The following is a 14,967-nucleotide window of genomic DNA, read 5'->3' as shown; positions in this document are numbered from 1 at the left end:
CCATTAATAATCATAGTAGTTATAGGTCTCATGGCTATGTTGTTTTGACAAATACGATTGAGTACGTGTGATCAACTTTCCAATCAAAAGGGTTGATAATCTTGTTTATGGTGACCTTAGAGTATGAAATACCATCTTGGCCGTACATGTTATTCAAAGTATGTTCAATTGTTATTGATCCTGTATCTGTCAGGATGAATTCACATTATCTCCTAGTCTTGATACGGTCGTTGGTTTCAATGTAGTTAAAATTAGTATAGCAAGTTTTGAGTAAATCCTCAACCTTCCAATTTTCATAATGTTTGTCCAATGCTAACACAGGGAGCATTGCTTTGTTAATGATCTGAACCCTTCAGAGTTGCCTCGTTTTTCTTCCTTCTTTTGAGGGAGCGTCAGATCAATCAGCCCGAGCAAAAGACTCGGGGTCTTCATTTCATAACAATCACTGGTTTGGAATTTTCCTTTACCTGTTGTTGAGTTAGTAGAAGGTTGTATCCTTTGAAATGGTGATGATGGTTCTGTTTGGGGAATGGAACCGAGAATGGTTAATTTTTGGTTTGTGATTGGGAATGTAGGCCTCATGGGCCTGGTTAATTTTGGGAATTCAGCTAGGGCTGAATACCTGTTATCATTGGGTTTTTTGTCGGGTTTTTTCTGGAAAGGGGATGTTGGGGCTCCTGGCCTCATGGTTTCCCTGTAAAAATTCCCTTGTAAGAAAATCTGGTAAAGAGTTTAAATCTCCTTTTATGAATTCAATTTCAAAGTCAAAACTTGATAGTAAAGCTTGCCATCTGGCAAAAATTTGTTTAGAAACAAGATTTTTAACATCTTTTTGTAAAATCTCTTTTGCTGATTTGAAATCAACTCTTAATAAAAAATTCTTATTTATCAAGTCATCTTGGAATTTTGTAATACATAGAACTATAGATAAAATTTCTTTTAATAGTACTATAATTCTTTTGAAAGATTCCGCATCCCTAATGTGAAACGAACTAGTTGTTCTATAGACTCGGGAGATTCTTTGTTTAAGAATTCCACCGTATCCTTCGTTAGAAGCACGATTTCTACTATCATGAAAGAATTTGGATTTGGAATACCTAGACATGGAAGTTTTTTGACAACATTTGATTTTCTTAATCGTTTCTCGTTTGTTCTAGACCCACGGACTCTTCCTAAGACGTTTGTAATCTTCCTAAGACGCTTGTAAAGAGGCTCACAGATTTTCCTAATATTAGGGATAAAGTCTGCAACATAATTAAGACTTCCTAAAAACCTTTGTAATTGGGTTTTGTCAGGAATTTCATCTGGAAATTTAGAAGAGAACTCTATGGCTCTGCAAATGGGTTTATAAGTGCCTTGGTATAGGTCATGTCCTAAAAATCTAATTGTTGGTTGAAACAATTTAATCTTTTTAGCACTTACGACTAAACCATTAACATTTTTGAAGAAAGTGTTTAGATGTTTGAAATGAGAATCTATGTCCTCAGAAAATATTAATACATCATCTATATAGAAAATAGACATATTGCTATAGGGATTAAAAATATTATTCATAATATTCTGAAATTCAGACGGGGCATTTTTTAACCCAAAAGGCATAACATTCCATTCATATTGCCCAAAAGGGACATTGAATGCAGTTTTGTATTTATCTTTTTCAGCAACTTGTATTTGCCAAAATCCTGATTTCATATCAAACTTACTATAGATGTTTGCTTTGTAAGTTCTTTTTAATAAATCTCTTTTATTAGGTATCGGGTACCTAATCCATTGTAATACCTTATTTAAAGGTTTGTAATTTATGACTAGTCTGGGAGATCCTCTTTCTCTTTTGGCATTTTTATTCACATAAAATGCTGAACAGCTCCAAGGGGATCTAGAGGGTCTTATTATCCCTTTTTTTAAAAGATCATTGATTTCATTTTTGTAAGTTTCCATTAACTCGTGGTTCATTTGGATAGGCCTTGCCTTTGTAGGGATGGCCTGTTCATGGAATCCATCAATATATGGTAGCTCAACAATGTGTCGCTTTTCTTCCCAAAAGCGTTTGGTAATTCTCGAACAAACTTCATGTTCAAGTTTTTCTTGAAAACTTGCTATTTTCCTTTCCATTACCGGGTTTTTAAAGTTTGTTCAATTTTTTTTTTAAATTTCATCTTTTAAGTATGAAATTTGATTAGACAATAAACATATTTTGAAAATGGTTTTTGATTTAACAAAATCACTTTCATCTTGTGAAATGGTAGATAAATAGGGAAATCTAATTTCCTTTCCTAGTACGGTGGTATAGATTGCATCTAATCTAGCATAATAAGGTTTTATCTGAGTTATAAATGGGGTTCCCAAAATCACTTGTTCATTTATATCTTGGGTAACCACAAAATTATTGATAAAATAGATTCCATCATTACAGATGTGGGCTTTAGATAATTTGTAATCTATTTTCAGTTTTTCTCCAGTGGCGGAGTATAACTTAGAAGTACTCTTTTCCAAATATTTTGTAGGTATTAATCCTTCCATGATGCAGTTTCTATCTGCTCCCGAATCTATTAAAGCCAACTTATCAAGCGTTATGTTTCCTACTTTTAAAGTAATAGGAACATGCCAGCTTTGTGATTTGACTATTACTACAGTTCTGCCTGTATTGTTATTATTAGAAGTTTCTATAATTTCATCATTTTCTTGATGATCTATAGAATCGTTATTGTTGGAATAATTATCTTCACTATCTTCTACAAGAGTTTCTTTTCTTATCTGAGATAATACTTGATCAGTTAGATAGTCCATTTCGACTTTATTAAGCCTTGATTTAACATTTTTAATCTCCTTTTTTATCGAGATTAATTCATATGGTAAATCCTGGATAGTAGGTTTCTCATCCTTGGAAGGAAAACTATTCATAACATTTTTCATATTAAAGGGTTCAATCGAAGGTTTTTCCTTGGATTGATTAATGATAATATTTTTTAACTCAATTAGATATTTCTTTCTGGCCTCTTCATCAGTGATATGAGTGACAAGGTCAAGAAGAAATTCTTTTGATTCCTTAGTAATAACGTTGATTGAATTTTGCCGCAGTGCATATAGCTCTTACAGCTTACAATCTTCGTATCCTAAGTGTTGAACCGTAGTCCGATTCAATTTCGAGGTCACTAATTTCACTAGAAGAAGATGAAGTGTTGTCATTATCTTCTAAAATAGCGTCGAGTTCATTCTTTATTTTATCATCAACTTCGAGAAGATTTATCTTCTTTTTCTTTTTATTATTGACTCGACACTCATTAGATCTGTGGCCTGTTTTGCCACATGTCCAACAAGTATCTCCAGAATTCTTTTTTGGGGATCTTTTAAGTCTTTTCTTTTTATAAGAATTATCCACATTCTTCTTTTTCCTATATTGAGGTTTTGAAGCAGTAGATTTCTTTACTATTTTACTCGATTTTTTGGATGGAGCAGAGATTTTCTCAAAACCAAAGTCTTGACAAAAGCTTCCTAAATCCTTTCGAGATTGTTGTTGATCTTTTTTCAAGAAATGTTTTAGTTTTAAAACTGTGCATAGATCTAATCCCGTTACATTAATATAACTAATTATATCTCCATAGGTCAGGTTTTCATAAGGGTTTCTTCCATTGAACCTATCCTTGATTTTGGTTCTAACCTTTTCGGCGAATAATGAAGGTAGACCGCTAATAAATCTTTTCTTTCCGTAAATCATTACCACTTTCTCTTATCATAACTTTCTCTAAGAACATATCTTTATACCACCTAAAATCATCTAATTTGGGGCATTTAAGGTTGTTTAATAATTCTAAGCTTCTATCTTGGAAAAGTTTTGGTTCTCCAATGAAGTGTTTAGCAATACTGTAAATTAGTGTTGTTGGAAGCATCTTCCATTGCTTCCTCAACGACTACTTGGTTATTTCCTTCCATTTTTAATCTTAAAACCTATGGTTACGACTCCTAAAATTTGGGCTCTATTATCTTCAGAGAGACAATTATCCCACCAATTGTTTAGCATTCCCGTGAAACCAGAAATAATTAAAGAAGCAGCATATCTATCTCCTGCATGCTTAATTTTGTAAGCTGTGATAGCCATGCCCATTTCGTGTAATATTTTATAGATTTGGCTTTCTGCTAACCCATCTATGTTCCATTCAGATATATCATTTCCGCTATGTGATGTACTAGTGCGAAACTGATCTTCTTCAAATTGGACATCTGGGAAGGATGGTCTTTTGTAATAATTCTTTTTCGTAGAATATCTTGGGTTAATAGTTAACTTATGAATTTCTTTGTCATTAGTACTTAAAGTTTTAACTTCATTAGTACCAGTTTTCTTTGAGGTCTTTGCTTCAGATATTTTTAACTGTTTATTAATCTTATCAAGAAAATCTTCTTCAAGATTAAATTTATCAGGTAATTGTGGGAATTTTTCTTTAGAAAATTCTGGGAGTTTAAATATTGGATGTTTCTCCAGATTAGTACTAATTGTAGTTTTTGAAGGAGCTACTTGTTTATTAGTATCTTTTACTAATTGGTTTGATACTACATGTAATAACTGGTTTGTATAATTACTTTCTTTGAATCAATTTGTTAATGTCCTTAGTTTTAGGATCACTATCAATATTGGTTCCTTCTCTTTTAAAAGGGTTGCGTCAAGAATTATTTCTTTTCCTCACTGAATAAAGATGTCTTCCAATGGTGGAATAGTTGATTCGACTATCCCTTTGGCTTTGTGTGTGCCATTTGTTGACTAACACGGACAAAGATTCCTTTTGGTTTGGAATTTGCCCCGTTAATTCAAACCATTTGAAGAATTTTATATTACTCTTACACCTAGTTATGTCACTAATCCAATTAGCTTTAAAATCTATTCTAGCTTCAAAGCTATAGGTATCCATGTACCAATCTAATTTCTTTTTGTTCCTTGGACTTTTCATTTCTTTGTCTAAGGCTAAAAGATCGGTTTAAAGTTGTTGGCCCTAATCATTCCTAGGAATCTCCTTTGCTTCTTTTTGTAAATCCATATCACTAACGGGCTTTACGAGTTAAGTTCGTATTGTTGTGAATGGTAATAGACTTTAGGGATAGTATTTGTAAAATCTACTCCTTCAAGCCTTCTATTAATTTCTTCTACGAAATTATCGTGCTTTTCACCTACTTCCTCCGGGGGTTTAAAAGAAGAAGGTCTTGAGAAAGACTTTCTTTGACTCGACGAAGGCCGTGAATACGACATTCGACTGCCAGAAGATGATCCATTAACCGATATAGATCTAAGGAATTTTAAATCAATAGATCCGTCCGGATATTGAATAACTTGTTCAATAGCCGAACTTTCAGGTTCAGCTTCTGGTTGAGTTATCGCATCAAAGTGCCATTCATCTTTGGATAAAATTTCATTCCATTTTATCATTCTTGGTACAAAAGTACTACTATGTTCTTGGTTTGATTCCATGAGCATAGTAACTCCTTTGGACTCATTATCTTAGCTTTTGGAGCTAAAGTTGTTTTCATTAGTCTGTAATATACTCTATATATGACAGCTATTTCTTTTGTATTAACTTTGCTATTCAGGTTTCTTGTTTTGATATTAAGAGTTAACGTATCCAATATATTCTTGTCATTGATGTCAACCGAATAATTTGGATAACGTTTAAAAAAATAAACCGGGCCATGAGCTAGATTACTTTGTAAAACTCCTAGTAAAGAATCATCAAAGTTTAATAACCTATCATCTCTTAATAAGAGACATAAGGGTGTGTCTAAACCTAATCTGTAAAGAGGTTTGTTAGCAACTTGGACAAGGCCTATATGAAGAAAATTATAATTTTTCTTATATCTGTTTATATCTTGAATGGATAATAACTTAATAGTTTCTGCCGAACTATTGATGGCAACTGTGGATTCACAAGTTTTAATATTGTAATTTTTTACAAAATCAAACTTTCCTGTGTTATAGATTTGTCGGAATGGTTCCTTTGGAATATTCCAGTTTTGTAAATCATTTTCAACTTTAGCTATCCTTGTAGCTTCTGTTGACATGTTAACACTGTTTAAAACATTCATATTATCAAGACTCATGATTAATACTGAACAGTTATGTTATCAAGTTGATTTTGACACTACTTAATATTATCTTCAACAAAAGACAGATTTTCTTCACTGGCTTCTAATAAGCGCTCAGCTGCTTGTATAGTAATTAATACTTCTTCTAAAGTAATATTTCTATTATCTCCTTTATTATAGGCGTCAAGAATTCTAGGGTTCTTTAAGGAATTTTGAAATGATATTTCTTTTTCAAAAAATCTTTTATAAAATAATAGATCTCGTTTTTGAAAATAGAATTGCCATTTGAAACTGTTGTAACGTCTTAATCTTTTAAAAGAACGGAGGGTTTTCATAGACTTTTTCTTTCTCAGAAAAGAGTTGTACTTTGGGGATATTATCCTATGGTACGTCTACTATCTCTGTTATGTTTTATCCTATTTATTCTTGTATTGTAAGAGCTACAGTAACTGCTACAGTAGCTTACTGATTATCTTTCTTAATCCTTATTAACTTGTTTCTCTAATGTCCTCTACCCTTTCTTTCTATGTGGTCTTGGGAACAGAAACACCTAACCTTGGCTCCTAACGGCACTTCGAGCCTTCGAGCGATAACGGTCTATTCAGGCTTGCCAACGTCTTATCCGAAAATTAATCGGCGACCTCACACTAAGACTCAAAAGGGTTTAACAGTGTTGGACTTTAGAAAATAAAATTATTAAGCTCTAAAGGAAGATAAACAGTAAATCTAATTTCTTAACAGTATAAGAATATGATTGGACTATAATAAGATTTCGACTGAACCGTGGGTAGTTTGAGAACTTAGCCGCTCATACTTTGAGCTTCATTTTATAGTTTAATATTCGAGTTTATCAGGTGTACCAAACGACTCCTTAAAGGGCTCCCTAATTAGTCTCTACTTTCCAATCCGCCGTCTTTCATCGGCGACTCTATCCGGCCATCCATTCCAAATGCAGCCCGTAAGTCCTCCATTAATCTCTAAATTCATTCAATAAATCATATTCTTATTCATTCTCCTCCTTATTATTGTTTTTTCCAGCTATTACTTGTTGTCTCGGAGGAATCTCAATTTCTTCTTCGGATACTTAACGGCAGTTTTCAATCCGTAGACGCCATTAAAGATCGCATTATTCACGCTTTTGCCCATTTATTCAGCTCAAAACCTAACTTAGATGTTATCCACATGAGGTATGATTATTCCATTACATACTTATAATGCTTATATTTCACACTTTTTTTTTTCCAACTAAAAGTTGATAATTATTATGTGTAGACAAGATAATGTAGTGCAAAGTGTGAATTGGTCGTCTAAGGGGAACAATTCGAATGGAGAAGTAGGTTTCAACGTGTTGGATGCCATGTTAAAGCATAGTTTGGATCGTCTCAAGTGTATGAGGTTTGTTCCAAAATTTGTCTGAATTTATTTTTGAATTAGTAAGGTCGACTTTTTAATTTGGGAAACTTAGGTAATTGTACCCTGAGGCCATCGAGTTTACAAAATATGTACGCAGTGTATAGGTAGTGTATAGTTTATACTAAATGTACATATACTATACAGTATACATATAATGTACATACCTATACACTACCTATACAGGTTAGGTAATTGTACCCTGAGGCCACCGAGTTTACAAAATATGTACGCAGTGTATAGGTAGTGTATAGTTTATACTAAATGTACATATACTATACAGTATACATATAATGTACATACCTATACACTACCTATACAGGTTAGGAAATTGTACCCTGAGGCCACCGAGTTTACAAAATATGTACGCAGTGTATAGTTAGTGTATAGTTTATACTAAATGTACATATACTATACAATATACATATAATGTACATACCTATACACTACCTATACAGCCGAAGTGTATAGGTAGTGTAGATGGCCGAAGGGTATATTTATGTAAGTTTCCCCAGAAAAAAAATCCCTTTCTGGTAGTTCTATTATTGATGATTTCAAGTGGGCTTATGATTGCATACTGAGTATCACAAGGATTTGGATATGAGAATAATTCTGAATTTGGTCAAAGTAGTTGTCAACATGAGTTCTTGTGGTGATTGATTGATGATGTGCTAGCTTGTATTGCAGACCAGAGGGAACATTTGTTTTCTTCTGTCATTTCTCAGTCTTTCTGCATAGGCTGGGCAATTAATCATTTTGAAGGATGGGAATCTATGAAATGAACCCAAAAAAATGCTCATCAAAATATTTATTTCCTAGTTCACAGAGTTTGCAAGCGAATATTGGGTTTCATGCTCCTTATGTTCAACACTAATAAAGGTTAACAAAACTGTATTAAGTTATACTTATAACTATGGGCTTTATCTGCTTAAATCATGTCACTGAATCCAAAATGTAAAAGAAAGGATAATTCAAGAACTAAATTTAATATTACAAGCAGCTATCAATCAGATTCTTGAAGCAAGCGCCCAATGATGATTGACAAGGAGATAAATCTGTAGTGTTGTCAAACTAACAATGCGAGAGACATTCTCGAGGGAAGTTTCATCCTGACTAGTTTCTATGAGATTTGGTTCGGGAGGAGAGGGCTCATGGAAGAGTGGTTCTGTATAAGTCCCTTTCCCAGATTTCACGCTTCCACATTTCGTTCTGAGGACAAAGTCATTAAATATGAGAGAAGATCGAAAGAAGAGCTGAGGGCTGATCTACGACCACCCTCTCACTCACGGCACACATGCTATATGTGTGATGCCGACACCCTGATCTAGACATCCACTCCAGACTATTTACCTTATTTATGATCTTCTTACGGCCATCATGCTATTCTATAATTAACCATGCTATTTATGCTAAAGATAGCCCTTAGATTTGCTTTTCTTTCCAGTAGGGTAGAGTCTACGCAGACCTTACCCCTACCTCATGGAGATAGAGAGGCAGTTTTCGAAAGATCCTCGGCTCAAGTAGCACATAACAAGGCAGTTTGAAAACGACAATACAGAAGGAAATAAGGCATAGCAAGTAATAGAGAAAGTGTAACATAACATTTAGAGCAAAAAAAAATGCGTTAACCAAGCACAAGAAACAACAGGTAGTAGCAGAAATCGAAGGACAAGAAACTAAGAGAATAATGCTATACTAGCTACCCATCAAGCCTATCCCGCTGGAGAGCACGGCAACACTTAACTACCTTCTAGCCTTCTACCATAATCCTCGACCTCCATGTCTATCTATCTAGGGTCATGTCCTCGGTAAGCTGAAGATGAACCATGCCCTATTTGATCACCTCTCCTCAATGCTTCTTCAGCCTGCCTCTACCTCTCTTTACATCCACCACTGCCAACCTCTCACACCTCTGTGCGTCTCCTCTTCACATGCCGGAACTATCTCAGCCTCGCTTCCTTCATCTTGTCCACCACAGAGGCTACTCCAGATGCCTGAAACTTCCTCTCTTAGGGATGACCTGTGTATCAAGCCTCACTTCTACACCAACCTCATGTGTTACATCACTAAACTTGCACTCCAAGTACTCGGTTTTGGTCCTGCTCCACCTGGACCCTTTAAATTCTAGAGTCTGTTTCCAAACTTCCAACCTAGCGTTAACTCCTCCGCGAGTCTCGTCAATCAGTACAATGTCATATGCAAATAACATACACCAGGACACCTCTCCTTGAATACTGCGCGTCAATTCATCCATCACCAAGGCAAATCAGTCTAAGAGCTGATCCTGGTGCAACCCATCACGACTGGGAAGTGCTCCGAGTCTCCTCTCACTGTCCTTACCCGGCTCTTGGCTCCACTGTACATGTCCTTAATCGCCCTAGTGTATTCTACGGGTACACCTTTAGCCTCCAAGCATCTCCATAGCACATAGCACCTCTCTCGGGACCTTGTCATACGCCTTTTCTAGATCAGCGTGCACTAGAGGTGGAAATAATGCCGGAAATCTGTCTGTACGGGTGCTCACGCGCCTGCGCATGTCTGGCTCTTCGCCGAAAGAGATCTGGTTCGGACCTGCTACTGTTTGCAGACGCGAACACACACATACCCACCTGCAGAGAGAGAGGGAGAGGGAGGGAAGCCAGCAGCCACATTATTAACATATTTAGCCAATTCCTTTTCATTCTAAAAAAAATAATTCTCCGAGGAAATCACGTGAATTTTGCAGGGAAAGAATATCCTCGGCTGAAGGCATTAGTAACTGCACCTTGGAAATAAATTTCAGTAAAGATGCATTTGGTATTAGAGCTATGTGTCTGGATGGTAAACTGGGAGCAGCTTTATCTCTTTGGTGCAACATGATACAGAATAGTATTGTTCCTGATGTTATCACACATAATTACCTCATCAATGGACTCTGCAAAAACGGTGAATTGGAGAAGGCAGAATGGATTGTAAGAGGTATGTTATATAAGGGTCCTTCTCCCTCTTGTGCTACGTACAACTCCTTAATAAGGGGTTATTGTCTCATGAAAGATGTCGATAAAGCTCTAAATACCTTTTCTACCATGGCCAATCATGGAATTATACCAAACAGAGTTACTTGTAACATCCTTGTTCATGCGCTTTGTAAGAAAGGCTTGATGGAGGAGGCGAAAAAGCTTTTTCATAAACTACTAAGCAAAAACTATGAGGGGGGGAGCTCAGACTTGATTACATCAACCATAATGATGGATGGCTGCTTTAAAAATGGAGATACTAATCAAGCTCTTGCTTTTTGGGAGAGGATGTTAAAAGAGGGTATGAAAGTTGATAAAGTTTCTTACAATGTTGTTGTCCATGGATTCTGTATGAGCCGTGACGTGGGCACTGCATATAAGTATTGTTGTGAAATGCTAAAGCTTGGTTTCGTTCCAGATGTTTATTCTTACAACACTATTGTTGGAGCACTTTGTAAAATAGGAAAGACCAGCGATGCTTGTTATATATATGATATTATAACAAGAATGGGCGTCATCCCAGATCAAATTACGTACAAAATGATAATACAGGCCCTATGTATTAACAGGGAGATTGATAGAGCCAATTGTTTCCTTGATTACATGTTAGAGAATTCCATTATACCTGAACCACTTGTTTGGAATGTTATAATTGATGGTTATGGAAGATGTGGAGATATACAAAAAGCTTCATATATTAGAGACAAAATGGTTGCAAATGGTGTTCTGCCAAACACATTTACATATAATGCATTAATTTATGCACAGATAAAGTCAGGAAATCTTTTTGCAGCTCTGTCCTTGGAGAAAGAGATACTTTTATATGGTCTTACCCGTGATTCAGTTACTTACAATCTGTTGATCGGTGCTGCTTGTAATTTTGGCCTGATCCGCTCAGCACTCAAGCTACATGATGAAATGTTGAGAAAAGGTTGTCAGCCAGATGTAATTACTTACACGGAACTACTTAAGTGGTATTGTCTACAAGGTATGATGACAGAGGCAGACAAGCTCTTTGGCAAGTTACTGGCATCTGGTTTAGCAATTGATCATGTTCCCTTTCTAGTACTCATGAAAAGATATTGCAAAATGAGAGAATTTGATAAAGTCTTTGACCTTTATCAAAAGTGGTTAGTGACAATGCCTAGATGAGAATGCTTCCCCAGGAATTGTTGTGAAGTTAAGGGCTACTCTATATGTATTTATTCCAGAAGAGAAAGCTTCTTCAGGCTTTTGCAGTGGTTGGCTGACAGATTTTAGCTCCAGAAGCGTTGCGCTTGTAGCAAGAGCTGTCTTAGTCTCCCGGAGGTATGTTTGTGTGCTGTTACTTTAGCCTTTTGGTTTGTGTGCTCTTACTTCAGCCTTTTGGAATGCAATGTAATGTTAGTTTAATTACAGTTTTACTTTAGCCTTTTCGATTTAAACTCTCTTGGCAGCATATCTCGCTGTTAATTTCTAGAAGAATATTCGCCATCTCTCAGTTTCAAAAAAGAAAAAAAAAAAAGAAGAGAATATTCGCCATCTCTCTTTTGGACCTTCATTGCCAACTAAGGATAATTAAATTGTATTGATTGCTTATTGGAGTAACGTGGTCTGTGAGGACCCCAACTGTTTGAGACTAAGGCATAGTTATTGTTGATTGCCTACCGGAGTTCTCCAACATGTCTGGCCTCACCCTTTTGGAGTTTCTCCAACATTTTTGCCTTCATCCGTTTCTGTATAAGAAGTTAAAACCCTGATTGCCATTCCAGTATGAGGCACAATTGCTGCGATATCTGGAATTTTGGCATCTAATCTCATTTCAATAGCTTTTAAATGCATGCAGATGATTTTTGTCCTAACCAAAAAGAGATGTTGCTTCTCCATTATTTTTTTTTCCACCCAAAAAAAACAGCGAAGAAAGAGAACTCATCACTCATCAACAGCTGGATCCTGTCTTTCTGATCTAAAAACAAAGAGAAAAGGTAGGCTGTAGAATTACTGAATTATAATGCTAAGCGGGGCACCTTTTCTGGAGAACTGGAAGTGTAAAATGAGAACCAGAAAATGGGGATTCCCGTATCATCTTGGGAAGGACAAAAGGGAAAGTTATGTTGTCCAAGAAGCTGCCTTAGTTGTGTCATTAGACTCCTTGCTTTTGGGATTACGAATAAGAAAAAAGAGAAATGATCCAAACTTAGGGAACTGCGCTGTCATTTCCTCAATAGTAATTTTCCTAACTTCATCTTTTCTCTCTCCACAAATATGCTTTACAACAATATTATTATGCGTTCTTTGCAGGTGGAAGTGAGTGCAGGGTGAAACAGTAATTGCAGCATATCGTTCTGTCAAATTGTGTGGTCAGTCCTCTACTAAGGAAACTTAATTCGTAATATAAAGACTACTGGCTATTCTGTTTATGGGTTGTTTTTCCAGTTTATGTCAGTAAGTTTAAGATTCTAAACCAAATTGACTGTCCATGCTGTGCTTTTTTCTCTTTTGAGAGAAAAATTGATATCATAACTTTGTAGCTTCTCACTTTTTTCGGTGGTCCGTTCTTTCCGAAACCTTAAGGTTAATCTCAATCTTTAACCACATAATTTCTTTGCTCTGAACTTTTGATGTCATTCATTCTGGAAAAAACTTCTTAATTGTTAGAGGAGCGAGCTAAATAAAACTCCATACGAGAATTGTCACTACCGGCTTTGCTGCATGCCACTTAATATTGGATATAGCATATGCCTTTGTAGAGTGGAGAAATAGTTTGAAGTCGATATGTCATATGCTGCCTTTTTGTCTGTTAATATGCTAATGGTTATATGGATATTTCTTTTCAGAATGTTCTACTGCTGGATTTAGTGATTTAATCATGTTACCTTGTGAATACAAGTTCAAGTCCACCAGGAGATGATCAAGATGTATTGACCAGCAGAACTTGGTTTGAGCTCTTCATGATTACATGTTGCAATCATGAAGTATTACATTTTGGGTAGGTCTTCAGCGTGTCTTCCTCTGTCTTTGAATAGATGCACAAACATGAAAACTAAAGTAGTTTGAGCTCCTCATGATTACATGTCGCATCTGATAAACATGTTAGTGGCAAACACCTGTAGTCAGGTTTAGGCCCCACTCAGGGGGTGAAGTCTCGGACTTGTCTATCTTTTGGTAAGGTCCTAATGTCATTGATAAATTCTGAAAGCTCCATCGAGATGATCATGGTTTCTCCCAACTATTTTTCCTTGCCGATATGAATCTTACAAGATTGAAATCCGCGACCTGTCTAGCTACTTCTTTCTTGCATTTTCTACTCATCCCACTGATGTAGGATTTAGATTTACTGTCTATATGCGAACCTTAAAAACATTGTAAAATCATCATTTCAGCATTCATAACTACATTACACAAATGCGTTATTGGGATAACCTGCCTCATAGAAACTACAAAACATTCTCTCAGTGTTTAAGTAACTCTGGTCATTCTCTTGGAATAAAAGCATGCCATTGTGACTCTACATCGACTTATAAATGCAGAACACCGTGGGCTGCCACTTCCTTAAAATACCCTTTACTATGAATTTTATTGTGGTCATTCAGGCCCTTTAGATTCCATAATAATATTTGAATATTCATACAGATAGATTAGTTTTAATTCTCGTCCTTTGACCTTAATTGATCAATCATTCTATCCACTTCAACTCATTTTCATTGCCTTTGATTGTGATAGTTCTCCTTATTTTTCTAGAAGTATTTGATCCCAATACTACACAGGAATATCAGACCAGACTTTTAAATCCATCTTTCTTTCTTCGCAAATTCACTTGACATTGCTGGTCCCTCTCCATGAGTATGGTTATAGACAAGTTTTCCTTTCTTTTGAACTCTGTACATCTGTAGGGACTTAGCAGTTCATTTGGTTGGTTACCTGACCTTTCACCTTGTTGGTGAGGGTTCGAATCCTCACATTGTAATCCCCTCCCCCATTTCCCCTTCCCCTACCCCTATGTAATAAAAACAATTTTTTTTAAAAAAAAAAAAAAAAAAAAAAAAAAAAAACTCTGTACATCTGCTACTGTTATTGCACGTTTGCAGCCTGATCTTCTGTGCTAATATGTGTTTTTCCTTCAAGTTGATAATTTGCTATTTAAATAATCTAGAAATATTAAGGTATTTATCTTCACCCGTGCAGGTAAAAACTACGATGAAAAGCCTATGTCTAATGAGCTGAAAATTTATTAGCTCGTTAGCGACTTAGCGGCATATAAATTCAGAAAGCTATCGTGTTCGGTAATATGGTAAACTTGGCAAGTTTGATCACTTACCAAGTTTATTATTGTGCCTTGAAGAATGGGCATTAGGTGTTGGAATGGATGAAACTAATGTCTCTGCACTGCACAGGCTGCTTTCCTTGCGTTGCCTTCTTCGGCTTGCAAGTAATCAATGGTTATTTGAAACGGCAAGTTGATTAGCTCTCCAAGTGGATCCATTTTCTTCCTTCCATCCCCGTGTTCTCAAGCAAT

General features: G+C 35.8%; 1 protein-coding gene across 2 annotated transcripts; it reads left to right on the top strand.

The window, feature by feature from the left end:
• The first annotated feature begins 6,983 nt into the window (after positions 1-6,983).
• LOC132029911 (pentatricopeptide repeat-containing protein At5g24830-like) lies at positions 6,984-13,443 on the top strand. 2 transcript variants are annotated; one of them, XM_059419317.1, is made up of 7 exons: positions 6,984-7,024; positions 7,161-7,253; positions 7,339-7,461; positions 10,202-11,780; positions 12,367-12,436; positions 12,753-12,811; positions 13,289-13,443. In XM_059419317.1, the coding sequence occupies exons 2-4, from the start codon at positions 7,249-7,251 to the stop codon at positions 11,622-11,624; spliced, it is 1,551 nt and encodes a 516-aa protein (XP_059275300.1). In that variant the 5' UTR covers positions 6,984-7,024; positions 7,161-7,248; the 3' UTR covers positions 11,625-11,780; positions 12,367-12,436; positions 12,753-12,811; positions 13,289-13,443. The 2 variants fall into 2 exon arrangements, with proteins under 2 accessions (XP_059275300.1, XP_059275301.1); XM_059419318.1 differs by lacking the exons at positions 6,984-7,024; positions 7,161-7,253; positions 7,339-7,461 and adding an exon at positions 7,998-8,355 and having other exon boundaries at positions 10,202-12,811.
• Positions 13,444-14,967: the final 1,524 nt, after the last annotated feature.

This window comes from Lycium ferocissimum, chromosome 9 (genome assembly GCF_029784015.1).
Source record: "Lycium ferocissimum isolate CSIRO_LF1 chromosome 9, AGI_CSIRO_Lferr_CH_V1, whole genome shotgun sequence".
NCBI lineage: Eukaryota > Viridiplantae > Streptophyta > Magnoliopsida > Solanales > Solanaceae > Lycium > Lycium ferocissimum.
This window is presented reverse-complemented; position numbering and strand designations above follow the sequence as displayed.